The sequence below is a fragment of the Scardinius erythrophthalmus genome (genome assembly GCF_964197995.2).
Source record: "Scardinius erythrophthalmus genome assembly, chromosome: 17".
Taxonomy (NCBI): domain Eukaryota; kingdom Metazoa; phylum Chordata; class Actinopteri; order Cypriniformes; family Leuciscidae; genus Scardinius; species Scardinius erythrophthalmus.
The window spans coordinates 37,270,614-37,291,686 of NC_138237.1; the positions used below are offsets into that span (position 1 = coordinate 37,270,614).

Here is a 21,073-nt window from a genome sequence, read left to right on the forward strand (position 1 = left end):
TGCCACCCCCTCGAACATGAATCTCAAGAACGGTCTGTGATGGCGGGCTATCTAGATATGAAAGTAACCGTGATTCAGATCCACTGATATAAACCAATTCCAGGGCGAATTTGCGCAAGTATTTGTTTGATAGTTCACATTCTGAAGGGCCATCTCATGAGGGCGCGATTCAGACATCTCAGATCGAGGGTGGGCCTGAGGCAAGAAGATGAAGAAGTAGCGGCTATAAAAGCCTGACTCTCCGCATTGTGTGGGGACTTTCTCCACTGCGCCTTTTACCAGCAGAGACTGAACTCCGGCTCTGAGGACATGAGAACTGTCATCTGAGACCGATGTTTCAATCATGCCCCTGAAGCGGGGCGGTCTGCGAGCGGATTGAAGCTAGTAACCTCATTCTATTATCCCTAAAATCCAGCCTGACACTCCGGGGATCAGTACTACAGGCTGCGTCTCGCACTGGCCCTCGATGCTTCAGATATGGGTAATGTTTGGCCGGGTGGAGGCGTGCTTTTGGCTGGGGCTGGACGGGCGCTGAGGCTGGCCTTGGTTGCTGCTGAGTCGGCAGGGCTGTCTTGGAGCGACTGGAGGCAGTAGCGAAGCTGGTTCTTTTAGGCAAGAACTGATGCATAGTCTGCGATGACTTCTGGGCCTCGATGTAGCGTTACGCAAAGCCGTCCAGTCAGCTTGCTTACAGAGCGTTGCTGAGTCAGTTTGCTCGCTAAGCGTCTTTTTCCGCTGCAAGGATTGTTCGACGGCGAGAAGAGGCGAGAGAGAGGCTTCAGTCTTCTTTGGAGCAGCGAGATGATCTTTGCGCTAAAGGAGAAAGATTCTGACGATTCTGCATTTCTGAGTGTCTTATATAGGCTGCCAATCACACCCCTTTTGGCGGGCTGAAATGCCATTTGTCTGTGAAAAGCACAGATTTGACCAATCAGGCTTCCCTGATTCCTTTTTCCCCTTACGCGTCAACTAAAACTGACACAATGTGATTGCAGGAGAACGCAAATCATTTTTCCTCCCATCTCATTTTTTTTTATTCATCTTGTCTCTCTAGGGGTTCCGGTTACATGATTATTTATATTGTCTTTGAAATATTATTGTAGATAATTGTTTTTGAAATATGGCAACTAATAAGTGTACTGCCAAATGTACTTATAAGCATTTATGGTAAACTAAAATATAGCCTAGTTTATTTATATTGAAATGTGCATGCCATATATTTAAATATATTCGTAATTACACATTTGTAATGTAATTTAGTAGCCTACATTTAAAATATATTGACTTGTATTATAAAATATAAATATATTAATAGATTACACACTACAATTAAAATTAATATCAATTACTTTACATGTACTTTAGTTTGTTATTTAATGCATCAAAATAATTACTTTTTTAAAGCAAACACAAAAGATTAAAACAATAATTTGACATTATTACAAAGCACAACAATTTTTAAATGTACTCTGACATTGTTTTGAGAAATCTATGAAAGTGTAGTCTGTATGTACACTTAAGTTGTCTTTTATTTCATAATATTATATTATCTACAAGTACCTGCAATAGTTAAGCACACTTCTTCCCAAGAGCCTCTCTTTTTTATCATTTTTTATCATCATTTAATCAATGTCTTTGTGAACATTGCAGTGGTGAATGTGTTCATCCTCCTCCACCGCACTGCAAAACAAGAAGGCAAAAAAAAAAACTTCTGGGAAGCTGCAGTTTCGAAGCTTGTGGATTGGACAACGATCCAATTTGCTCTCTTGCTCCTACTTCTCACAAAAGGACACTCTTATCATGCATGCCACAAACCAAAGCCCAATGCACAATCCAGATGTGCGTTCATAATCTTCATGATGTTATATGTATGTGTATAATATGTTTAATAAACACAGATCTGTGTGTTCTGGTGTCAGAACAAGTAGGTGTCACGGTTGTTGAATGCATTGTTTCTTTCTTGTCTCGTGTCGTTGTGTTTATGTGTGAGTGGGCGTTGTCCCGCTCACGTGTCTGTCAGCGCTCCAGCTGATCATCATCATCACAATCACTGTTCACAGCTGCTGTTCATTCCCATTGCCTATATATACTCACACCATTCTCTGTTCCAGTGTCGGATTGTTTGTTGAGGTCCTGTGTTGCCGTGTCTGTGTTTCCCGTGAAGTTTGCCGTGTCCGTGTCCGTGTTCGCCTGCCTTGTCTTCTCGCCGTCTTGTTCCTCGTCACTGGATTCACCGCACTCAAACACCGGGATCGGGATTCTGCACTTTCACAGCACCAGAGCACCACAGACCATCGGAAAGTCCCTGCACGAGCCTGAGTCGCCGCCCTTCTTTGTTCCTGTACTGTTTCTGACTTTATTGAGATATTAAACACTTTTGAGTACCTGCAACTGTTTCCTGTCTGTTCAGTCATGACAGAACAATCCGACCAGACGATGGAAGCAGCAGGTGGCGCCGCAGCAACTATGGATGACTTTGTTCGTGCAAGTATTCAAAGGATGGACGCTCAGGACCGTCATCAAGGGGATGCGGCGCGCGCGATTCAGGCTCTCGTCACGCAGGTGTCCGAGCTGACCCAGCGTTTTCAACAGCTGCAACCTCCCGCTGCGCCAGCCGCACCGCCCGTCCCTCCCACACCACCGATGCCCGCCTCCCAGTCGGAACCACGCCTTCCGACTCCTGAGCCTTACTCTGGTGAGCCTAACTTTTGCCGGCCGTTTTTGACTCGATGCAGCATGCATTTTGCTCTCCAGCCACGGACATTCGAGAGAGAGGAGACGAAGGTGGCATTCGTTCTGACACTACTGACTGGGAGAGCGGCACTATGGGGGACGGCGGTGTGGGAGAATCAAGAACCATGCTGTTCCTCGTTCCAGGAGCTCTCCTCGGAGATGAGGAGAGTTTTCGACCGCGCGGTCGCGGGGAGAGAGGCTGCCAGGGTCTTATCAGATCTACGTCAGCAAGATCGATCGGTTTCCGATTATGCCATTGAGTTTAAGACCCTGGCGGCCGAGTGTCGCTGGAACGAGGAAGCGCAGTGGGATAGGTTCCTGCATGGGCTGGCCGACCGCGTCCAGAGGGAGATCTACGCCCTGGACCTACCCCCCTCACTGAATGGACTTATCGATCTGGCTCTGAGGGTGGACGCCCGACTTGCCCGGGTCGGACCACGCGCTCCACCCAGCCTGCCTCGTGGGGGGGTGGAACATCAGCGGTCCAGCGGCATGGACGCGGTCGGTCCCTCCGATCCCGAGCCCATGCAGGTGGGTCGAGCTCGGCTTTCCCGGGAGGAGAGGGAGAGGCGGAGATCCCTTGGCCTTTGCCTGTACTGCGGGGGAGCGGGACACTTTGCCAACAACTGCCCGGTAAAAGGCCAAGCCCGATAGTAAGCATGAGGCTACTATCGGGTGGGATCTCCGCCGAAAAGTCCTCATCTACATCCACCATCCTCCCGGGAAGACTTAGATGGTCTGTCCACGATCATCACTGCACCGCACTGGTGGACTCCGGGGCCGAAGGTAATTTTATGGATCGCACCTTTGCACTTCAGCTTCAAATCCCACTCAGAACACTCCCCCAGAGCATCACCGTACATGCACTCAATGGACAGTCACTACCCACCATCTCCCAGGCCACCGAGAACATTACACTCATCATCTCAGGAAATCACGCAGAGACAATATCATTCTACATCACGGACTCCCATCACACCCCCATTGTATTGGGTCACCCCTGGCTCAAGAAACACAACCCCCGCATTGACTGGAAACAAAGAACCATATCAGCCTGGAGCACTGAATGTCATAGTTCTTGTCTTGTGTCTGCCTGTTCTGTTGTCTCTGTTCCTGTATTGCAGGAGGAAGCAGTGGATTTATCAAACGTGCCCGCGGAGTACCGTGACCTGAGGGAAGTGTTCAGTAAGTCAAGGGCTGCTTCTCTTCCTCCGCACCGTCCCTACGACTGTGCTATAGATTTACTGTCAGGTAAGTCTCCGCCTAAAGGCAAGATTTATTCACTCTCGGTTCCGGAGAGGGAGGCTATGGAGAAATATATTTCTGATTCTCTAGCATCCGGGTTCATCCAACCTTCCTCATCTCCAGCGGGGGCGGGGTTCTTTTTTGTGGGGAAGAAGGATGGATCGCTGCGACCTTGTATTGATTACCGGGGGTTGAACAACATCACGGTAAAGAATACTTATCCTTTGCCGTTGATGTCTTCAGCCTTCGAGAGGTTGCAGGGAGCATCCATCTTCACAAAACTGGACTTACGTAATGCTTATCATTTGGTTCGTATCAGGAAGGGGGATGAGTGGAAGACTGCCTTCAACACCCCTAGGGGGCACTTTGAATACTTGGTCATGCCTTTCGGTTTGTCCAACAGTCCCGCAGTCTTCCAAGCACTCGTCAATGACGTGCTGCGAGACATGATCGATCAGTTTATTTATGTTTACCTGGATGACATTCTGATTTTTTCCTCGTCTCTCCAGGAACACGTGCAGCACGTCCGACGAGTTCTCCAAAGGTTGCTAGAGAATGGGCTTTTTGTCAAGGCGGAGAAATGCGCTTTTCATGCACAGTCGGTCCCTTTCTTAGGACACATCGTGTCGGCTGAGGGTATGCGTATGGATCCTGACAAAGTTAAGGCTGTGGTAGAGTGGCCAAACCCAGATTCCCGTAAGGCCCTACAGAGGTTTCTGGGGTTCGCCAATTTCTACCGGCGTTTTATTCGTAACTTTAGCCAACTAGCCGCACCTCTGACTGCCTTGACCTCCCCCCGAACTGCGTTCAGGTGGTCGGAAGCAGCTGAGACTGCTTTTACCAACCTCAAGAGCCGCTTCGTTTCGGCTCCCATCTTAATCGCCCCTGATTCCTCACGTCAGTTTGTGGTGGAGGTCGACGCGTCAGAGGTGGGGGTAGGCGCAGTTCTTTCCCAACGCTCACCTTCAGACAACAAGATGCATCCATGCGCGTTTTTATCCCATCGCTTATCACCAGCTGAACAAAATTACGACATTGGCAACAGGGAGTTGTTGGCGGTCAAGTTAGCCTTGGAAGAATGGCGTCATTGGTTAGAAGGGTCCGGGGTACCCTTTATCGTCTGGACGGATCATAAGAATCTGGAGTACATTAGATCCGCTAAAAGGTTGAACTCCAGGCAGGCGCGGTGGGCACTTTTTTTCGGCCGATTTGATTTTACCCTCTCGTATCGTCCGGGTTCCAAAAACATCAAACCCGATTCTTTGTCCCGTATTTTTGATCGATCCGAACACGCACCTACTCCCGAGCGTATTTTTCCTGAGACCCTAATTATCTCTACGCTCACTTGGGAGGTCGAATCGAGAGTCAAGAAGGCTCTAGAAGGGGTAACGCCCCCGATCCGGTGCCCACCGAACCGCTTATTTGTGCCGGAGAAACTACGTCCAGACGTTATTCGATGGGGCCATTGTTCTAGTCTAGCCTGTCATCCAGGAGTTACTCGCACCCTCTATTTGGTCAGACAACAATTCTGGTGGCCGCTTATGGCTCGCGACGTTCACGATTTTGTTTTGGCTTGCTCAGTTTGTGCTATTGGTAAGTCTTCCAATCGACCCCCAGATGGGTTACTCCAACCGCTGTCGGTGCCTTCGAGACCCTGGTCCCATATCGCTCTAGATTTTGTTACCGCCCTCCCACCCTCCCAGGGTAACACGGTAGTTTTAACCGTGGTGGACCGATTCTCGAAGGCAGCCCACTTTGTTCCCTTGCCCAAATTACCCTCAGCCAAGGAGACAGCGGTTGCAGTCGTTAATCACGTCTTTCGGTTACATGGCCTCCCGACAGACGTGGTTTCCGACAGGGGTCCCCAATTTGTGTCCAAATTTTGGCGAGAGTTTTGTAAGTTACTGGGGGCGACGGTCAGTCTGTCTTCCGGGTTTCACCCTCAGAGCAATGGTCAAACTGAGAGAGCCAACCAAGACCTGGAGAGAACCTTGCGATGTACGGCTGCCAGGAATCCTTCCTCCTGGAGTCAGCAACTGCCTATGGTGGAGTACGCCCACAATTCGTTGCCAGTGTCAGCTACGGGCCTATCTCCTTTTGAGTGTAGTATAGGATACCAGCCACCGGTCTTTTCTAGTCTGGAATCCGAAGTCGCGGTCCCCTCCGCTCACGCCTTCGTCCAGAGGTGTCACCGCACATGGACAAGAGCCCGTGAGACTCTCCTCCGTGTGCGGGCGCGCACCAAGGCCAAAGCCGATCGCCACCGGTCTAGGCCTCCCGTATATGTCGTCGGTTCCAAAGTGTGGCTTTCTACTAAGAACATTCCGCTCCGCTCCGTATCCAATAAACTGGCTCCTAAATTCATTGGCCCGTTTTCTGTCACCAAAATTGTTAGTCCGGTGGCAGTCCGCCTCAACCTCCCTCCAGTGTACAGGAGAATTCATCCGGTATTCCACGTGTCCAAAATTAAACCCGTTTTTTTTTCCCGCATTAATCCGCCTGTCCCGGTTCCCCCACCGCCGCGACTCGTAGATGGGGAACCATCCTATTCGGTCCGTCGCATTATGGACTCTAGGCGGAGGGGACGCGGATTCCAGTACCTGGTGGACTGGGAAGGTTACGGTCCGGAGGAGAGAAGTTGGGTTCCGGCTCGTGACATCCTGGATCACTCTCTTATCGATGATTACAATCGACAGGTAAGGGAGTCTGGGAACGCCGTGAGGCGTTCCTAGAGGAGGGGGTACTGTCACGGTTGTTGAATGCATTGTTTCTTTCTTGTCTCGTGTCGTTGTGTTTATGTGTGAGTGGGCGTTGTCCCGCTCACGTGTCTGTCAGCGCTCCAGCTGATCATCATCATCACAATCACTGTTCACAGCTGCTGTTCATTCCCATTGCCTATATATACTCACACCATTCTCTGTTCCAGTGTCGGATTGTTTGTTGAGGTCCTGTGTTGCCGTGTCTGTGTTTCCCGTGAAGTTTGCCGTGTCCGTGTCCGTGTTCGCCTGCCTTGTCTTCTCGCCGTCTTGTTCCTCGTCACTGGATTCACCGCACTCAAACACCGGGATCGGGATTCTGCACTTTCACAGCACCAGAGCACCACAGACCATCGGAAAGTCCCTGCACGAGCCTGAGTCGCCGCCCTTCTTTGTTCCTGTACTGTTTCTGACTTTATTGAGATATTAAACACTTTTGAGTACCTGCAACTGTTTCCTGTCTGTTCAGTCATGACAGTAGGAACCACTTCCTGTCCTTTAGGAATCACCAGTGAGGCGTGAATATCTCATTTGTTGGTACAGCAACTAGCCTTTAATTTCCTAACATTTAAAACCATATAAAAGCAAATGATTTATTGCAGTACATCGTTTTATTACACTGCTATAACATCATTTAATTGACTTATTGTTCATCATTTCATTTAAAATTAAAATAAATTCACATTTATTTGTATAACGCTTTTCACAATACATATCGTTTCAAAGCAGCTTTACAGAAGATACATGTTTCTACATTACAATTTAGAGTGATCTGTTATCAGAGGTGATGTGTCCAAGTTATGTCCATATGAAATTTAGTTCTAAGATAATACAAATCATGCAGTTAGCTAACATCATGTATTCATTTAAGCAGAAACAATGATTACAAGGTGTGATCAAAATGATTACAATATATGGAAAATTTGGCAGTGGTGCATGTTGATTCAGAGTTGGCGTCATCTCGAGTCGTCTCTTCACATCTGGAGCTGACATAGTCTCTAGTTACCTCGGGATGGGCATCCTAAGATAAAACAGAAAAGCAAATGGAAAATAATTAGCATTTCTGCTGTTCATAACATTTCAAGCAATACAGAGTCATGTGCATTTCATCTGATATAACTGGAGTACAAGGTTATGAGATGCGTCATATGAATGCTTGGCTAAAGAGAAGCGTCTTAAATCTAGATTTAAACTGAGAGAGCGAGTCCGAGGCTTGAACATTATCAGGAGGACCATTCCAGAGTTTAGGAGCCAAAAGCAAAAACGCTCTCCCTCCTACAGTGGACTTTCTAGGTACTATCAGAAGCCCAGAGTTTTGTGATCTTAAAGAGCGTGATGGATTGTAAGGCGATAGAAGATCAGTTAAATACACAGGAGCTAAACGGTTTAGGGCTTTATAGATCAGTAGCATTACTTAATAGGTAACCAGTGTAGAGATGATAAAATTGGTGTTATATGATCATATGTTCTTGACCTCGTAAGAACTGCATTTTGGAGTAATTGTAGCTTGTTTATTGAGGATTCAGGACAAAGCTAGTAATGCATTACAGTAATCTACAGGTCATAAATGCATGAACTAACTTTTCAGCATCAGAAACTGATAGCATGTTAGCAGTGTTTCTGAGGTGGAAGAAGGCTGTTTTTGTAACATATGAAATACTTTTGTGAAAGACTAATATAACACCCAGGTCTTTAACTGTAGAGGAGTAAGTGACAGTACATCCTTCAAAATGCAAATTATATTCTAAGAGATTCTGTGTACAGGTTTTTTGGTCTTATCCAAATTTAATAGAACAAAACTACTGGTCGTCCAATATTTAATATCTTTAACACACTCAATTATCACTTTAGATAATGTAGAGATCTGGTCGTGGTGAAATATAAGTGCATCATCAGCATAACAGTGGAAACTAATTCCAGATATTACCAAGAGGCAGCATATACATTGAAAATAGCAGAGGGCCTAACACAGATCCTTGTGGCACTGCATAATTAATGACGTTATCTTAGATATTTCCCCGTTTAAACGGACAAAATGGTAACGGTCTGGTATGATCTAAACCACCTTAATGCCTGTCCCTGAATACCAGTGTAATTCTGTTGTCGATCTAAGAGTGTTTTATGATCTATAGTGTCGAACGCAGCGCTAAGATCAAGTAAAACTAGTATTGAGATGGCATGTGTTGACCCCTCTGAGAAGATAGAAAACAAGAAAAGCTATTCTTTACGTATCATTGGTAGACTTAATTATTTCATAACTTCAAGTAATGTTGTTTACCTCTGCAATGCATTGGCCAAATGGACATCTCCATGCATGGATTAATAAACAACACCGTATGATTTTTTCTATGGCGAACGTTTAAGGTAGCAGACAAGAATAAACTCAACCAGGAAAGCTGGTCCAGTTCATGGAATTGAGTTACAAAAACGTAATATTATTAAAACTATACCTATAATCCCCTGCATGCTATAGATAGCACCAGTCACAGATTACAGCTGTACCATTGAATGTTATAGAATGTTCATTTTTTCATGGCCGTGAACTTCTGTATCATTCCCCCCTTCTTCTTAAATAAATAATTATTTTGCAGCTTATTGTTTCATTATTTATTTGTATTTGTATTTGTATTATACATCTATTAAAAGTAGCCTACTGTTTTAATTGACTACTAAAAGTAAATAATTAAATGGCAAGTACAATTACGAGTTTGACTGATATTATGTTATGTTGTGTGTGGCTTTAATATTATGATATTAAAGCTACACTGAGTGTAAGCCTGTGTTAGGTGTAGGTGTAATTTCGCGGTGGTCCTGCAGGGGACTGCATGAGACTGTTTCTTTGGCACTGGATTCACATGGCGATAATACAGAGCACTTTTCAGCCGCTTAAGTAACGATGATTTTGTGAAGCATTTTGTGATCCGTACGATCGTTTCTACATGATACGATATGCTTATTTGGAAACATGGTCCAGTTTAGCGCGTAGACTATTACTAAGCCGAAAATAAATAAATAAATAAATAAATAAATAAATAAATATAGACATGAAATGTAGCCTTAAATAGCTAAATTGACACATTGCAAATGTGTGACACGTTTTAATTAAGTCATTTATTTACACTAAAAATTAGGCTATATGTTGATGTCATGTTAACTTTAAGACACCATAATGGACAAACGTGATTTTGAGAGAAACATCTGCATCTGCAGTAGGCTATGGTGATGTCCTACATATTATATTGCATAACAAATATGCAATATATATATATATATATATATATATATATATATATATATATATATATATATATATATATATATATATACATACATATATATATAGCCTATATGATAAAAACAAGTAGCCTATTGTTATCTACTGTTATCTGCTAAATTAGCTATACGCTAAATGTAATAAAAGCAAGTCTAATATAGACAATTGTATATTGAAAGCTTTTATTAAATTGCTATTTTTAAGATATATTTATCCTGGTAAGGAGGGAAAAAAACTACAAAGTGGTTCTCATACCCACTTAAACAAGCTTAGTTTTTTTTTTGTTGTTGTTTTTTTTATTTAATCGAGGTTATTGCCAAAATATGGAAGCACGAATTGGTGCGTGGTCGAATGATCGAAGAAAAAGTGTGATGCCTTGTAAATGCAAGAACGAATTATAATATTCTTTTTCACAGCTCGGTGTTAACAACAAGGGCAACGAACACTCTCTCTGCCATGAGACGTCTGAGTTTTACCCGCATTATTATCAACCATCAGTGTTTGTTACACTCATGTTTTTCTCTCCAAACAGACTAAATGTGTTTTAATCAACACTGAAATATTTTGTTAATATATATTTATATATATATTTTATTTGTAATTCATATCGACCATTGAAAATCAGTTCCGTCTGTTGCTTTCTCAGGGTCAGCAAGTCGATGAAGATATTCTCACCCTTTTTGTCGAAAGCTCTTCCCATTTCAATCACAAGGAAGTCACACCTGGCTGTGAAACGTGTCGCACACATCTAAATCCTCTCAGGTCGACTTCAGACCCTTTTCTCCCGCTGGACTGACAAAAATCGTTTGCATTATTGTTTCCTCGATGTCTTTTATGGATGGGAGAAAACATACTGGTGTGCCTTATGTATTGTAAATATTATGGTTTCTGTTTGGATGTTTTCAGATGTTGACCTGCTTAGAGTTGAGTGACAATGTTCAATGTCAAGAGGAAAAGTATGAGTCAAACTATGAGAAATGACTCAATTCTGAAGAAATAGATGTTAGATAAGATTAAATCCTGATAATTTGTGTACAAATTAACTCATTAAGTTTACGAAATAAGCCCATAGGTTGGATACAAAAAATGTCTAAACTAGCCTATTAAAAATAAATCTAATATCGAGCAGTCAATAGGCTACCAAAGCAATCTTCAACAGTGTTGTTGTCTTAGTTATCAATAGCTAACATTTTTCTAATCGAACTCTGAAGTTAAATAAAGCTGCACCGATTATAGCCTATAATTATTTGCCACAAACGCACTCAATGTTTGTCACATTATCTGCCTACACAATCATAAATATTATTGATTAGCAGCACTTATAACTGTAGCGCAGATTAAATATGTGCCCTACACTAAAAAATAAAACAATTTTCACTACAAAATCGGCAGTAAATTTCACAAGTGGCCTAATTAAAAAATGGATTGATTAAACGTGCAATTTTTAAGTAGAAAGACCGAAATAGTCTAGTATTTTCTTGTAGCAACTCCAATTATTATTATTATTATTATTATTATTTTATTTTTTACAGCATAACATTTGCAGATGTTTCTCTCAAAATCACGTTTGTCCAGTGTGGTGTCTTTAAGTTATCATGACATCAACATTTACTTTCTTAATAAATGTTTGATCGCACAGTGGACGATTCATAAAGACATTTTATAAAGCTCTCTAAATATCTTTTGATATCTTTCTTATAAATATTATATTTTATATCTTTATGATGGTTTCTTTTTTCTTTTTCTTTTTTTACAGTTCATATTTTATGGCCGTAGGCCTATATGTTTTGGATGATATGGAGACTCGATATAATTTGGTAGCTTATATTAATTGTATCTCTATCCACCGACACCACTGTCCGCTTCTCTTCTTAAACACGCTTTGAAAAGTGAGAGCTCAACATCGCAATCGGTACAGAAATATTCATTAGGCTAGCCTATACATCGCTGAAAATACAGAATTGTACTATAGACATCAATGTCACGTTGAAAACACATTTCTATAGTAGCCTAAGCTGGATGATTTTCCAGTAAAAAAAATAAAATAAAAATTTGCCACACTTTAGTAAAATCTGTTGAAAATCAGACATTTGCCATTAACCAGGTCTAGAACTAACAAATACATTATCTCTGCTATATATTCAGCATTAGCCTATATGTAGCCTAGTATTTTCAAATTAAGGCTGTCTAAACTTTAATTTCGTCTTGCGCAGATTCGCTAACGCGAGGGATCGGGATCGAACACCTGCTGCACATTCCGTGTTTCAATTCAGCAGAACTCGAACAAGACGAGGTTCGGAATCGAACACTGAGGAAATCCCGTTCCATGTGTGGTCTACTAATATAAGCACTGAAATAATCTTTCTATAACATCCAGTGTGTTATATGCTAAAATGTGTCTGCAAATGTGTCACATTTTAACGCACATCCCATAAAATCTAAAATGACGTAAATGTAAATGATTATATTATGGCCATGATCTTTGCCTTGTTCACACTGTAGCTGCTCCTTGTTTTAAACCCAATGATAATCAAATGTGTGTGTGTGTGTGTGTGTGTGTGTGTGTGTGTGTGTGTGTGTGTGTGTGTGTGTGTGTGTGTGTAATTATAGGACAATTGTATATTGTATATAACCTACTCAATGAAGGCAACAGTAGGCCTATAGCTAATGCAATATTCTTTTGTATATAAATATGGTATAAACTGGTAGTTTTGTTTGGCAAAATCTTATTAAAATTGTGACAAAGTATTACGGCATGTCATTTAATTATAAAATGTTGATTTACCAATATATCCATTTAAACTAATCATTTTTTAATGTAAAATGATATCGGAAGGCCACATTATGACTTAAAGTTTATGATAATTATTGATATTGATAAACCAATATAGGCCTATCCATTTAAACTAATCTTTTTTAATGTAAAATTATATTGGAAGGCCACATTATGACTTAAAGTTTATGATAATTATTATTTTAAGCTATTATTTTAATAAAACAAAGACCGAGCACAAGCGACACTAAACTAAAAACAATAGCCAACAAATACAACATAAAAACAAGCATAGAATAACTCTTTTTTTTTTTATCTAAACAAATATATAGGCTATTGATGCGAATTTCGTGAATGCTTCTTTCCCTATAAGTTGATCCTTTTACTTGTTTTTAACAATAATGTAGGCTATCTTACAAATGTGATACTTTCTTGTTAAATATAGTTATAAGATAAACCACATTTTACTTTTAAACTTAATCGAGGCTAGCCTACATGTAGGCCTTTAAATGCAATAACATCTTTTACGGTAGGATTTTTACATTTTCCTAAAAATTAGCCAACAAACATGTTTGCAGTGGATAATTATATAATAACTCATTGCATTCTTTCATGCGCCGCTGTGTTTCGATACCGTGGGAGGGTGATGATCGGGATCATAAACGTGACGTCAGCCTCGCAACCTTTAGCAGGCACTGAGGCTGAAGGGTTCAGAGAATCTGTCCAGGTAGACGAACCGTCAGGTTATAGGGAAACCTGGGTCTGAGGAGCCAAGATCAATCGTGCGGGTGCATATTATGCACTGGAGTCATCAGGCGGGAAAATGTATGTGAGTTACCTCTTAGAGAAGGACACCAGCATGTACCCAAATTCCATGAGACACCCAAGCCTAAACCTGAACCCTCAGAATTTTGTAACCGCACCTCCACAGTATCCGGACTTCACTGGATACCATCACGTCCCTGGGATTACCAACGACCCTCACAGCCAAACCGGAGCCTGGAACCCCGCGTACCCTCCTCAGAGAGAGGAATGGACACCTTATGGCCCGGGAACCGGACCTTCGGCTTCGGGCACCGGTCAGCTGGGCTTCAGTCCTCCGGAGTTTTCATCTGTCCAAGCGTCGGGCCTTCTTCCATCGTCCATAAACTCATCCGCCGGTCAGCTGTCGCCGAACTCGCAGAGACGGAACCCGTACGACTGGATGCGTCGGAGCGCGCCCCCGTCAAACTCAGGTGCACTTCAAATCTGAATGCAATTATTGCACTTTAAAAAGTATAAGTCAACGATGATGATTATTATCATAGAGACGCATAACCTATTTTTTTTTTACGTGCATATGATACGCACTTTATGGCGTGTGTAGGCTCACTCCACACCACTAATCCTACCCAAGGGGTTTACAGGGCGTATCATATGCGCGTAAAAACTATTCGTTGCGTATAAATTGCACGATAAATACAATTCGTAATATAGATACGCATTTTCATGAGATCGTGTTGACATGACTATCGGGTTCGCAAAAAGCCACTTTAAATAAGTTCAATTACAGCCTATATGCCATATGTAACGTCGAAACTGGTGAGCTCGGCGCCACGGACACAGTTTTACAGCTGACACAACTCCTCTGCATTCACGCGTTTGTCATGCTAATAGAGATGTGTGTGTGTGAGAGTCCCTTTGCTTTGATGTCACTCTTTGTTCTTTTTTATGCCTGGATGCCGAGAAGTCTGTTGAATACACGGATGCGCACGTGCAATTAACAACATACTGAAATAGGGTTACACTTTATTTTGGTAACACTTTATTTCACAGTGTCATTGTTACATTACATGCAGTTACTAGTAATTACTAAAAAAATATGTATAATTACATGCAACTAACCCTAAAACAATCCCTAATCCTAACCATATAGTAAGTACATGTAGTAGTTACTTAATATTACTCAGTACTTATCATTAAAGTGCAACAAAGACACCTTAAAATAAAGTGTAACCCTTTATTTTACGGTGTCCGTGTTACAGTGTAATTATACATTTAAGTACTGAGTAATAATAATTAGCTACATGTACTTACTATGGTTAGGATTAGGGATTGGTTTAGGGTTAGTTGCATGTAATTATGCATAATTTATTGTTATTACTACTGTAACTAAATGTAACATGTGTAACAATGAAACTGTAAAATAAAGTGTTACCTGAAATAGCAGTAAGGATGTTTTTTAAATAAACCGGAAAAAAGCAGTAAAAAAAAAAAGATAGTCGTGTAATAATTAATGAGATTATGTCAACACTTCGATCAATTGCTTAAACTTAAATTCGGCGGATCTCGGTGGATTATAAAAAATGGAAAATGCAATATAAATTGAGAACATTTAATATGTTTACATGTACAATTGGACCGAATATTTCCATCAGATGGGAAACAATGAGATTTGGAATGATCTCAGTATGCAGTGATAACTTTGATATTTCAGGAAACTTTAGGGACCAACAATGACTCTAAAGCTGGGAAAAAGTCGTACATTTAGTTGGACATATACTCAGATGCGTGGTAATGTCCGTGTGAACACTATTTCACTCACAGTCTATAATATGAAAAAATGCATATGCCGTAAAACTAGAATCTTGAGGCAATTCCCCAAGACAGTACTTTTAATCACTAAACATGAACAAACATCTCAGTAACCGAACTGTCAAAAGTCTGGAGCCAACCAAGCACAATTGAAGTATTATTAGCTCATTAACGTCCTCAATTTTATACATCACAATGAAATAACTGGCTTTAAAATGGAGGATTGTAAGAGTTGCTCGGCTGAGTTAATGATAACTAGAGATTATGGTCTCTGGTGAGATTTGGGGTGAAGATGCTATATGGATGAGAAGCTAATTATCTGGAGTTCCTCCCTGTGTGTCTGTTGCCCTAGACAGGCGGCGTCCTTCCCTTCGCCGTGTGTGTGTTTTAATATTTAACCCGCCGGCCACTTAAGTCCCCTCTTGCCACTGACAGGGTAAACTAAGTTTGAAATATAGAGACACGATTCCAAAGACCTTTATAACATGGACATCTTGGTGTTTTATATATGTGTGCTCTTAACGATTGTCTTGATTAAGGGAGCAAACACTATGTTCCCATAGTTACTTTTTAATAGAGAAGATAAACACATTACTGCATTAACTCGAAAAGACCCTTTATTTTTATCACATTATCATTAATTATAGTCAATTTGATTTGTTTAGCATTTCTCACTTATTGTTTCAAATCATCCCTCGTGAACGCCACGCGATGTTTACGAGAGAAACCAGATTTACAGTGAATTCTATGCCATGGAAAAAATATTCTTCAATTATGTGAAGTGAACAAAAGATTAATCAAAGGGACGTGTAGAATGAATTCTTAAAGGGACTGATTTACAGTTTTGTGTTTACATTTTCACTCGATTATTAGTTAATAATGAATTTGCTGTGGTGTTTTTCTTTTAGGAGGAAAGACCAGAACAAAAGACAAATACCGGGTAGTGTACACGGACCATCAGCGTCTGGAGTTGGAGAAAGAGTTTCATTACAGTCGTTACATCACAATAAGAAGAAAAGCAGAGCTGGCGACAACACTCAGTCTGTCAGAGAGACAGGTCAGTTGCTTTCATACAGTCATTACAGAAATATGATATCATAATCTTAGCCTAATCATGCATACCTAACGAGTTTATGATTACTCATATGCAGTGTTGGGGTAACGCATTACAAGTAATCAGATTACTTTTTCAAGTAACTAGCAAAGTAACATTACTTTTTAATTTACAACAAAATATCTGAGTTACTTTTTCAAAAAAGTTATGCAAGTTACTTTGTGTTCCCATGCATTGACTGACAGCTCCCCATGTTGAGACTCATCTCACTTGCACAAAAACAGATTCAGTATTCTTCAAAATTAATAAAAAAAACAATATGAAATATTATGTAAATCTTGACTAATTAATCTAATTTTATTTAATCTCATTTTATTGACTAAAATATTAACAGATTATTATTTATCCCACTTGCACAAAAACAGATTCAGTATTCTTCAAAATGAACAAATACAGTGAAATGCAAACGCTGAATATTACACAAATCTGGAATAAATAAATGTTAAATAATACAAATATACTTTATGTATTTAATCTCACTTTATTGACTAAATGTCTTGGCTGCTGACCTTCGACGATCCAATTCAACCAAACTAATAAGCAAAAATGACTTTAGTTTCATGTTTGGTTTTATTGCTGAAATAAGAGTGATGAACTTGTCCTATTCTTTTGCGATCCAGAATGGCCAAAACAATCTCACAGCAATTCGTAACTGTTTGTGCGTTTTGGCGAATTGGTGGCTAATTTGTATGAATTTGTACAGTCTCATTCGTACGTTTTCGTACGATCTGTTTAGACCCCAGTGACGGGTATGTTTAGGGGCGGGGTTATAGGTGGTCCTGCATAATGACTTTTTTAAAACACATAGTTAGAATTTATATGAAATCACCACCACTACAATTAATTAGTATAAGTCGTCTAGCCAACAGTGAGCAAAGTGCAATATTATCCCTCTCTAAAGATGTAAGTTTAACATTTTCTGGAAGAACCCATAAAGCTGTCAATGGGTTGGGGTCTATTACTGTTTTAAGAATTTCTGAGACACAACTAAAAATTCCCCCCCAAAACCTTAATAACTTTAATAAACCTTAATAAAGGAGGACCAGAAAGAATGAAACAGAGAGGCTGGCTCCGCAACACAGTGTGGGCAGGTGTGGTCTAAATCAAGAAATATCTTGCCAAGTTGCACCCTAGACCAATGAATACGATGCACTAAAAGGCCTTTACATTTGCCAAAAAAAAAAAATGTTGTATTTGAAAAAACAAATAAGCAAGCCCAGTCCAGGTGAGAAAAAAGTAATGCAAGAGTAACGTACATTACATTCCATAAAAAGTTAATTTTTTAGGGAGTAATTCAATATGGTAACGCATTACTTTTAAAGGAGACCTATTATGCCCCTTTTTACAAGATGTAATATAAGCCTCGGGTGTCCCCAGAGTGTGTCTGTGAAGTTTCAGCTCAAAATACCCCACAGATCATGTAATGTAAATTCCCATTTTTGAGTGGAAGGAAAAACATGCTGTTTTCGTGCATGTGTCTTTAAATGCAAATGAGCTGCTGCTCCGCCCCCTTTCCAGAAGAGGGCGGAGCCTGTACAGTGACTCTGATACTCTGCCAAAAGCTAAACAAAACAGAGAAAATAAGAGAAAATAATCCAAGGCACTCGAGTAATTTGTTTTTAGAAAAATATAAAAAAGCCTTTTACTTTCATACTTTTGGGTGCCTTGGATTGTTTTTTCTTATGAGCTGAAAGAGCACAAAGATACTGAATTTACTTTTTGCTTTCCTTGTATTTAAAAACAAAACATCTGTTTGGTTTTGATTATCATCTCTATCGTGGTCATGCTCATCTGACATTGCAGTACTTCATCATCATGAAAGGTATTATTTACGTTTTAAAGCCATATCAGTTTAAACAAATATGTTTTTTTGAATGTACTGTATAAGTCCATCCGAAGCAGGCTGTCAGATGGCACGTCCCGTGAGTATTAAACTAATTTCTATATTGCGTTTAAACTGTCAAAAACACACAGAGTTCACAAAAACACAGTCGGTTGTGTCTATGAACGTAAACAGCAGGGAAAGAAATCACATGTGTATATTAGATCTGTGTATTAAAGTAAAAGCAGCGTAATATACACATATTTGATGTTAATTTTAAAGAAAAACAGAAAATCACTCACTGCTCTTGACTGAATAACTTTAGTAGCTTTAATAGGAATATATTTCTTACTTGAATGCTGCTGTTGAATGCTCTGGTGAGGAGATATACACACCGCTCACTGAGGGGCGGGGCTAAGCTAATAGGGCGGAGTCTTTGTGCAATCGTGGGCGGGGCTTGTTCCAATGTGACATCATATTGGAGCACATTCCTGAACGGCTCATTTTGAGGCACTGTTTCAGATTCATGGGAAAAAATAACAAACAGAGTGAATGAATTTTTACCACAATAGGATAGTGCGGACACATAAATATGTTCAAAAACAAAAAACAAAAAGTCAATTTTGCATAATAGGTCCCCTTTAAAAGTAATTTTCCCCAACACTGCTAATATGTAAGATCTAAGAAAACAACTTTTACCTCAATAACTCTCGAGGGAATTTTTTTTTTCCAGTATGACTCATGGCATGTTGTTGACAGGTGAAGATCTGGTTCCAGAACCGGCGTGCTAAAGAGAGGAAAGTCAATAAAAAGAAGATGCAACAGCCTCAGCCAGCGTCCACAACCACACCAACCCCACCTGGATCATCTCTCCCAGGCAATATGTCCATGGTCACCAGCAGCAGCGGTGGCCTGGTGTCACCGCCTATGCCAATGAATATCAAAGAAGAGTACTGAAGAGAGAAGGACGTGCAGACTTTGACTGTTAATATTTTTATACTGCCCTTTCACACTTAGACATACACATGGTACTTTAAAATCAACACGTCTTTGTTGCGATGAAAAAGAAACTGTGACAAACGTGACAAAAGACTGTCTGCTGCATGGGGTTTTATTGAAAAATACAAATGAAAAGTCGTCAACTATACCATTCCAAAGTAAAATGAAGCAACATAAATCTGAAAGGTTGTGTAATATTTCTCTGGCCGTGTTGGTTTCTTTATTTTAGTACTTTATTACCGCTGTTGTTTTGTTCATCATTGTAAACTTTAAGATGTTTTGAGATTATGAAACGGAATTAAAATAATTGTGTATTTCTAAAGTAATTTGTATTAATAAAATAAATGTTTTATTGTGGCAAATTGATTCATTTCACACTTGCCGAGGAGAGCAGCGTTTCCACCCATTCATTCTTTATACTATATCTGACATTATTAAATTGTGCCTTAACAGATATCTAACATATGAGCTAATCTACAGCCAAGTGCCAAATTTCACCCTGTGAAATACATACAGAGAATACTGTGTATTGAGAATACAATACACATGCAGTGCTGTTCGCATCAAGCACTGATTTGACAGTTTTATTGAATGTGTTTTTTAGTATTATTTTAAAATGTCCTTCTTTTTGCAAGGGTCACTGAGAAAATGTCAGATGTTTCCGCACATTTAGAGAGAAAACACCGCTGGAGAAGCATCTTAGGCCCAGTTTACACCTGCGTTTTGGTCGATCATATCACGTAGATGAGGGAGATACATTTCCGTTTACACCTGGTGTTTTAATCTGTCTCTTTTGTCCACTTTCACCCATACAGTAATATAGTGTCGGCCCAGATCCGGCCCACATCTGGTATGCGTTGAATCCACAAGTAGCCTACCAGATGTGGCCCGGATCTGGGCTGACACTATAGGCTGCATTTACACTTGGCATTAACATGCGGTTGCAATCTACCACTTCTGTCCTGGGGTGCGTTTCCCAAAAGCATCGTTAGCCAACTATGTTCGCAAGTTCCGTCGTTATCAGCATAGTTCAACGAGCCAGTGTTTCCCGAAACCATCGTTCTAACGAACATTCGCAAACAGCATCTCAGAGTTGTAGGAATGACATGTGACATGTGGACTTAATAAATCCTTATCTTGAGCAAAATAAGCAAGTAGACATTCAGTACAACCTGTGTCTTTTATTTAGAATACATACAAATGTCATTTACGTCTTTTAGTTTGTCAAGAGATTTAAAGCACGTGCTCTGTAAGAACGAGCCTATGATTGAATCTGGAAATAAAGCAAAATTACTGAGAAAAATGAGAAATAGTCCTCAGATGTCATGTCTGTAATTTATAGCAAAACAAAGCCTAGCGTTAATTCGATCTCAAAACAGATTCATTAAGAGAAGTTATTACTCCGCAGTCCGCACCACGTGCGTGACGTCATAAACCAACGTGGTTGAACGTCCACTTTGCGACAATAGGGTTTCGGGAAACAGTCGTGACTTTGTAGTTGATTTATTCTACGATGCATCGTAGGCTACTATGGTAGTTGGTATGGTAGCAGCGAGAACGTTGTTGCACCCCTGATTTCTTCGAGGGGAGGGTCTATGGGCGGGTTAATGTATTAGTTTTTTCAGATCTTTCAATCTGTTGGACAAAATAGCAAAAAGACAAAATAACAAAAAGCTCATACAATTTACATACGCGACCGGAGACGATGGAAAAACATATGGAGAGCATCAGCTTTTATCTCTTCAAACCAAACTTGGGTCTTCAGTTGATTAAGTTTAAATCC

At 40.6% G+C, this 21,073-nt stretch overlaps 1 protein-coding gene across 1 annotated transcript; it reads left to right on the forward strand.

The window, feature by feature from the left end:
• Window positions 1–13,604: 13,604 nt before the first annotated feature.
• On the forward strand, window positions 13,605–19,248 carry cdx1b (caudal type homeobox 1 b; the record flags this gene model as incomplete). The annotated part of the gene is made up of 3 exons (XM_081390560.1): window positions 13,605–14,016; window positions 16,264–16,412; window positions 19,051–19,248. 3 exons carry the CDS (start codon window positions 13,605–13,607, stop codon window positions 19,246–19,248), a joined length of 759 nt encoding a protein of 252 aa, XP_081246686.1.
• Between the last annotated feature and the right edge of the window lie 1,825 nt (window positions 19,249–21,073).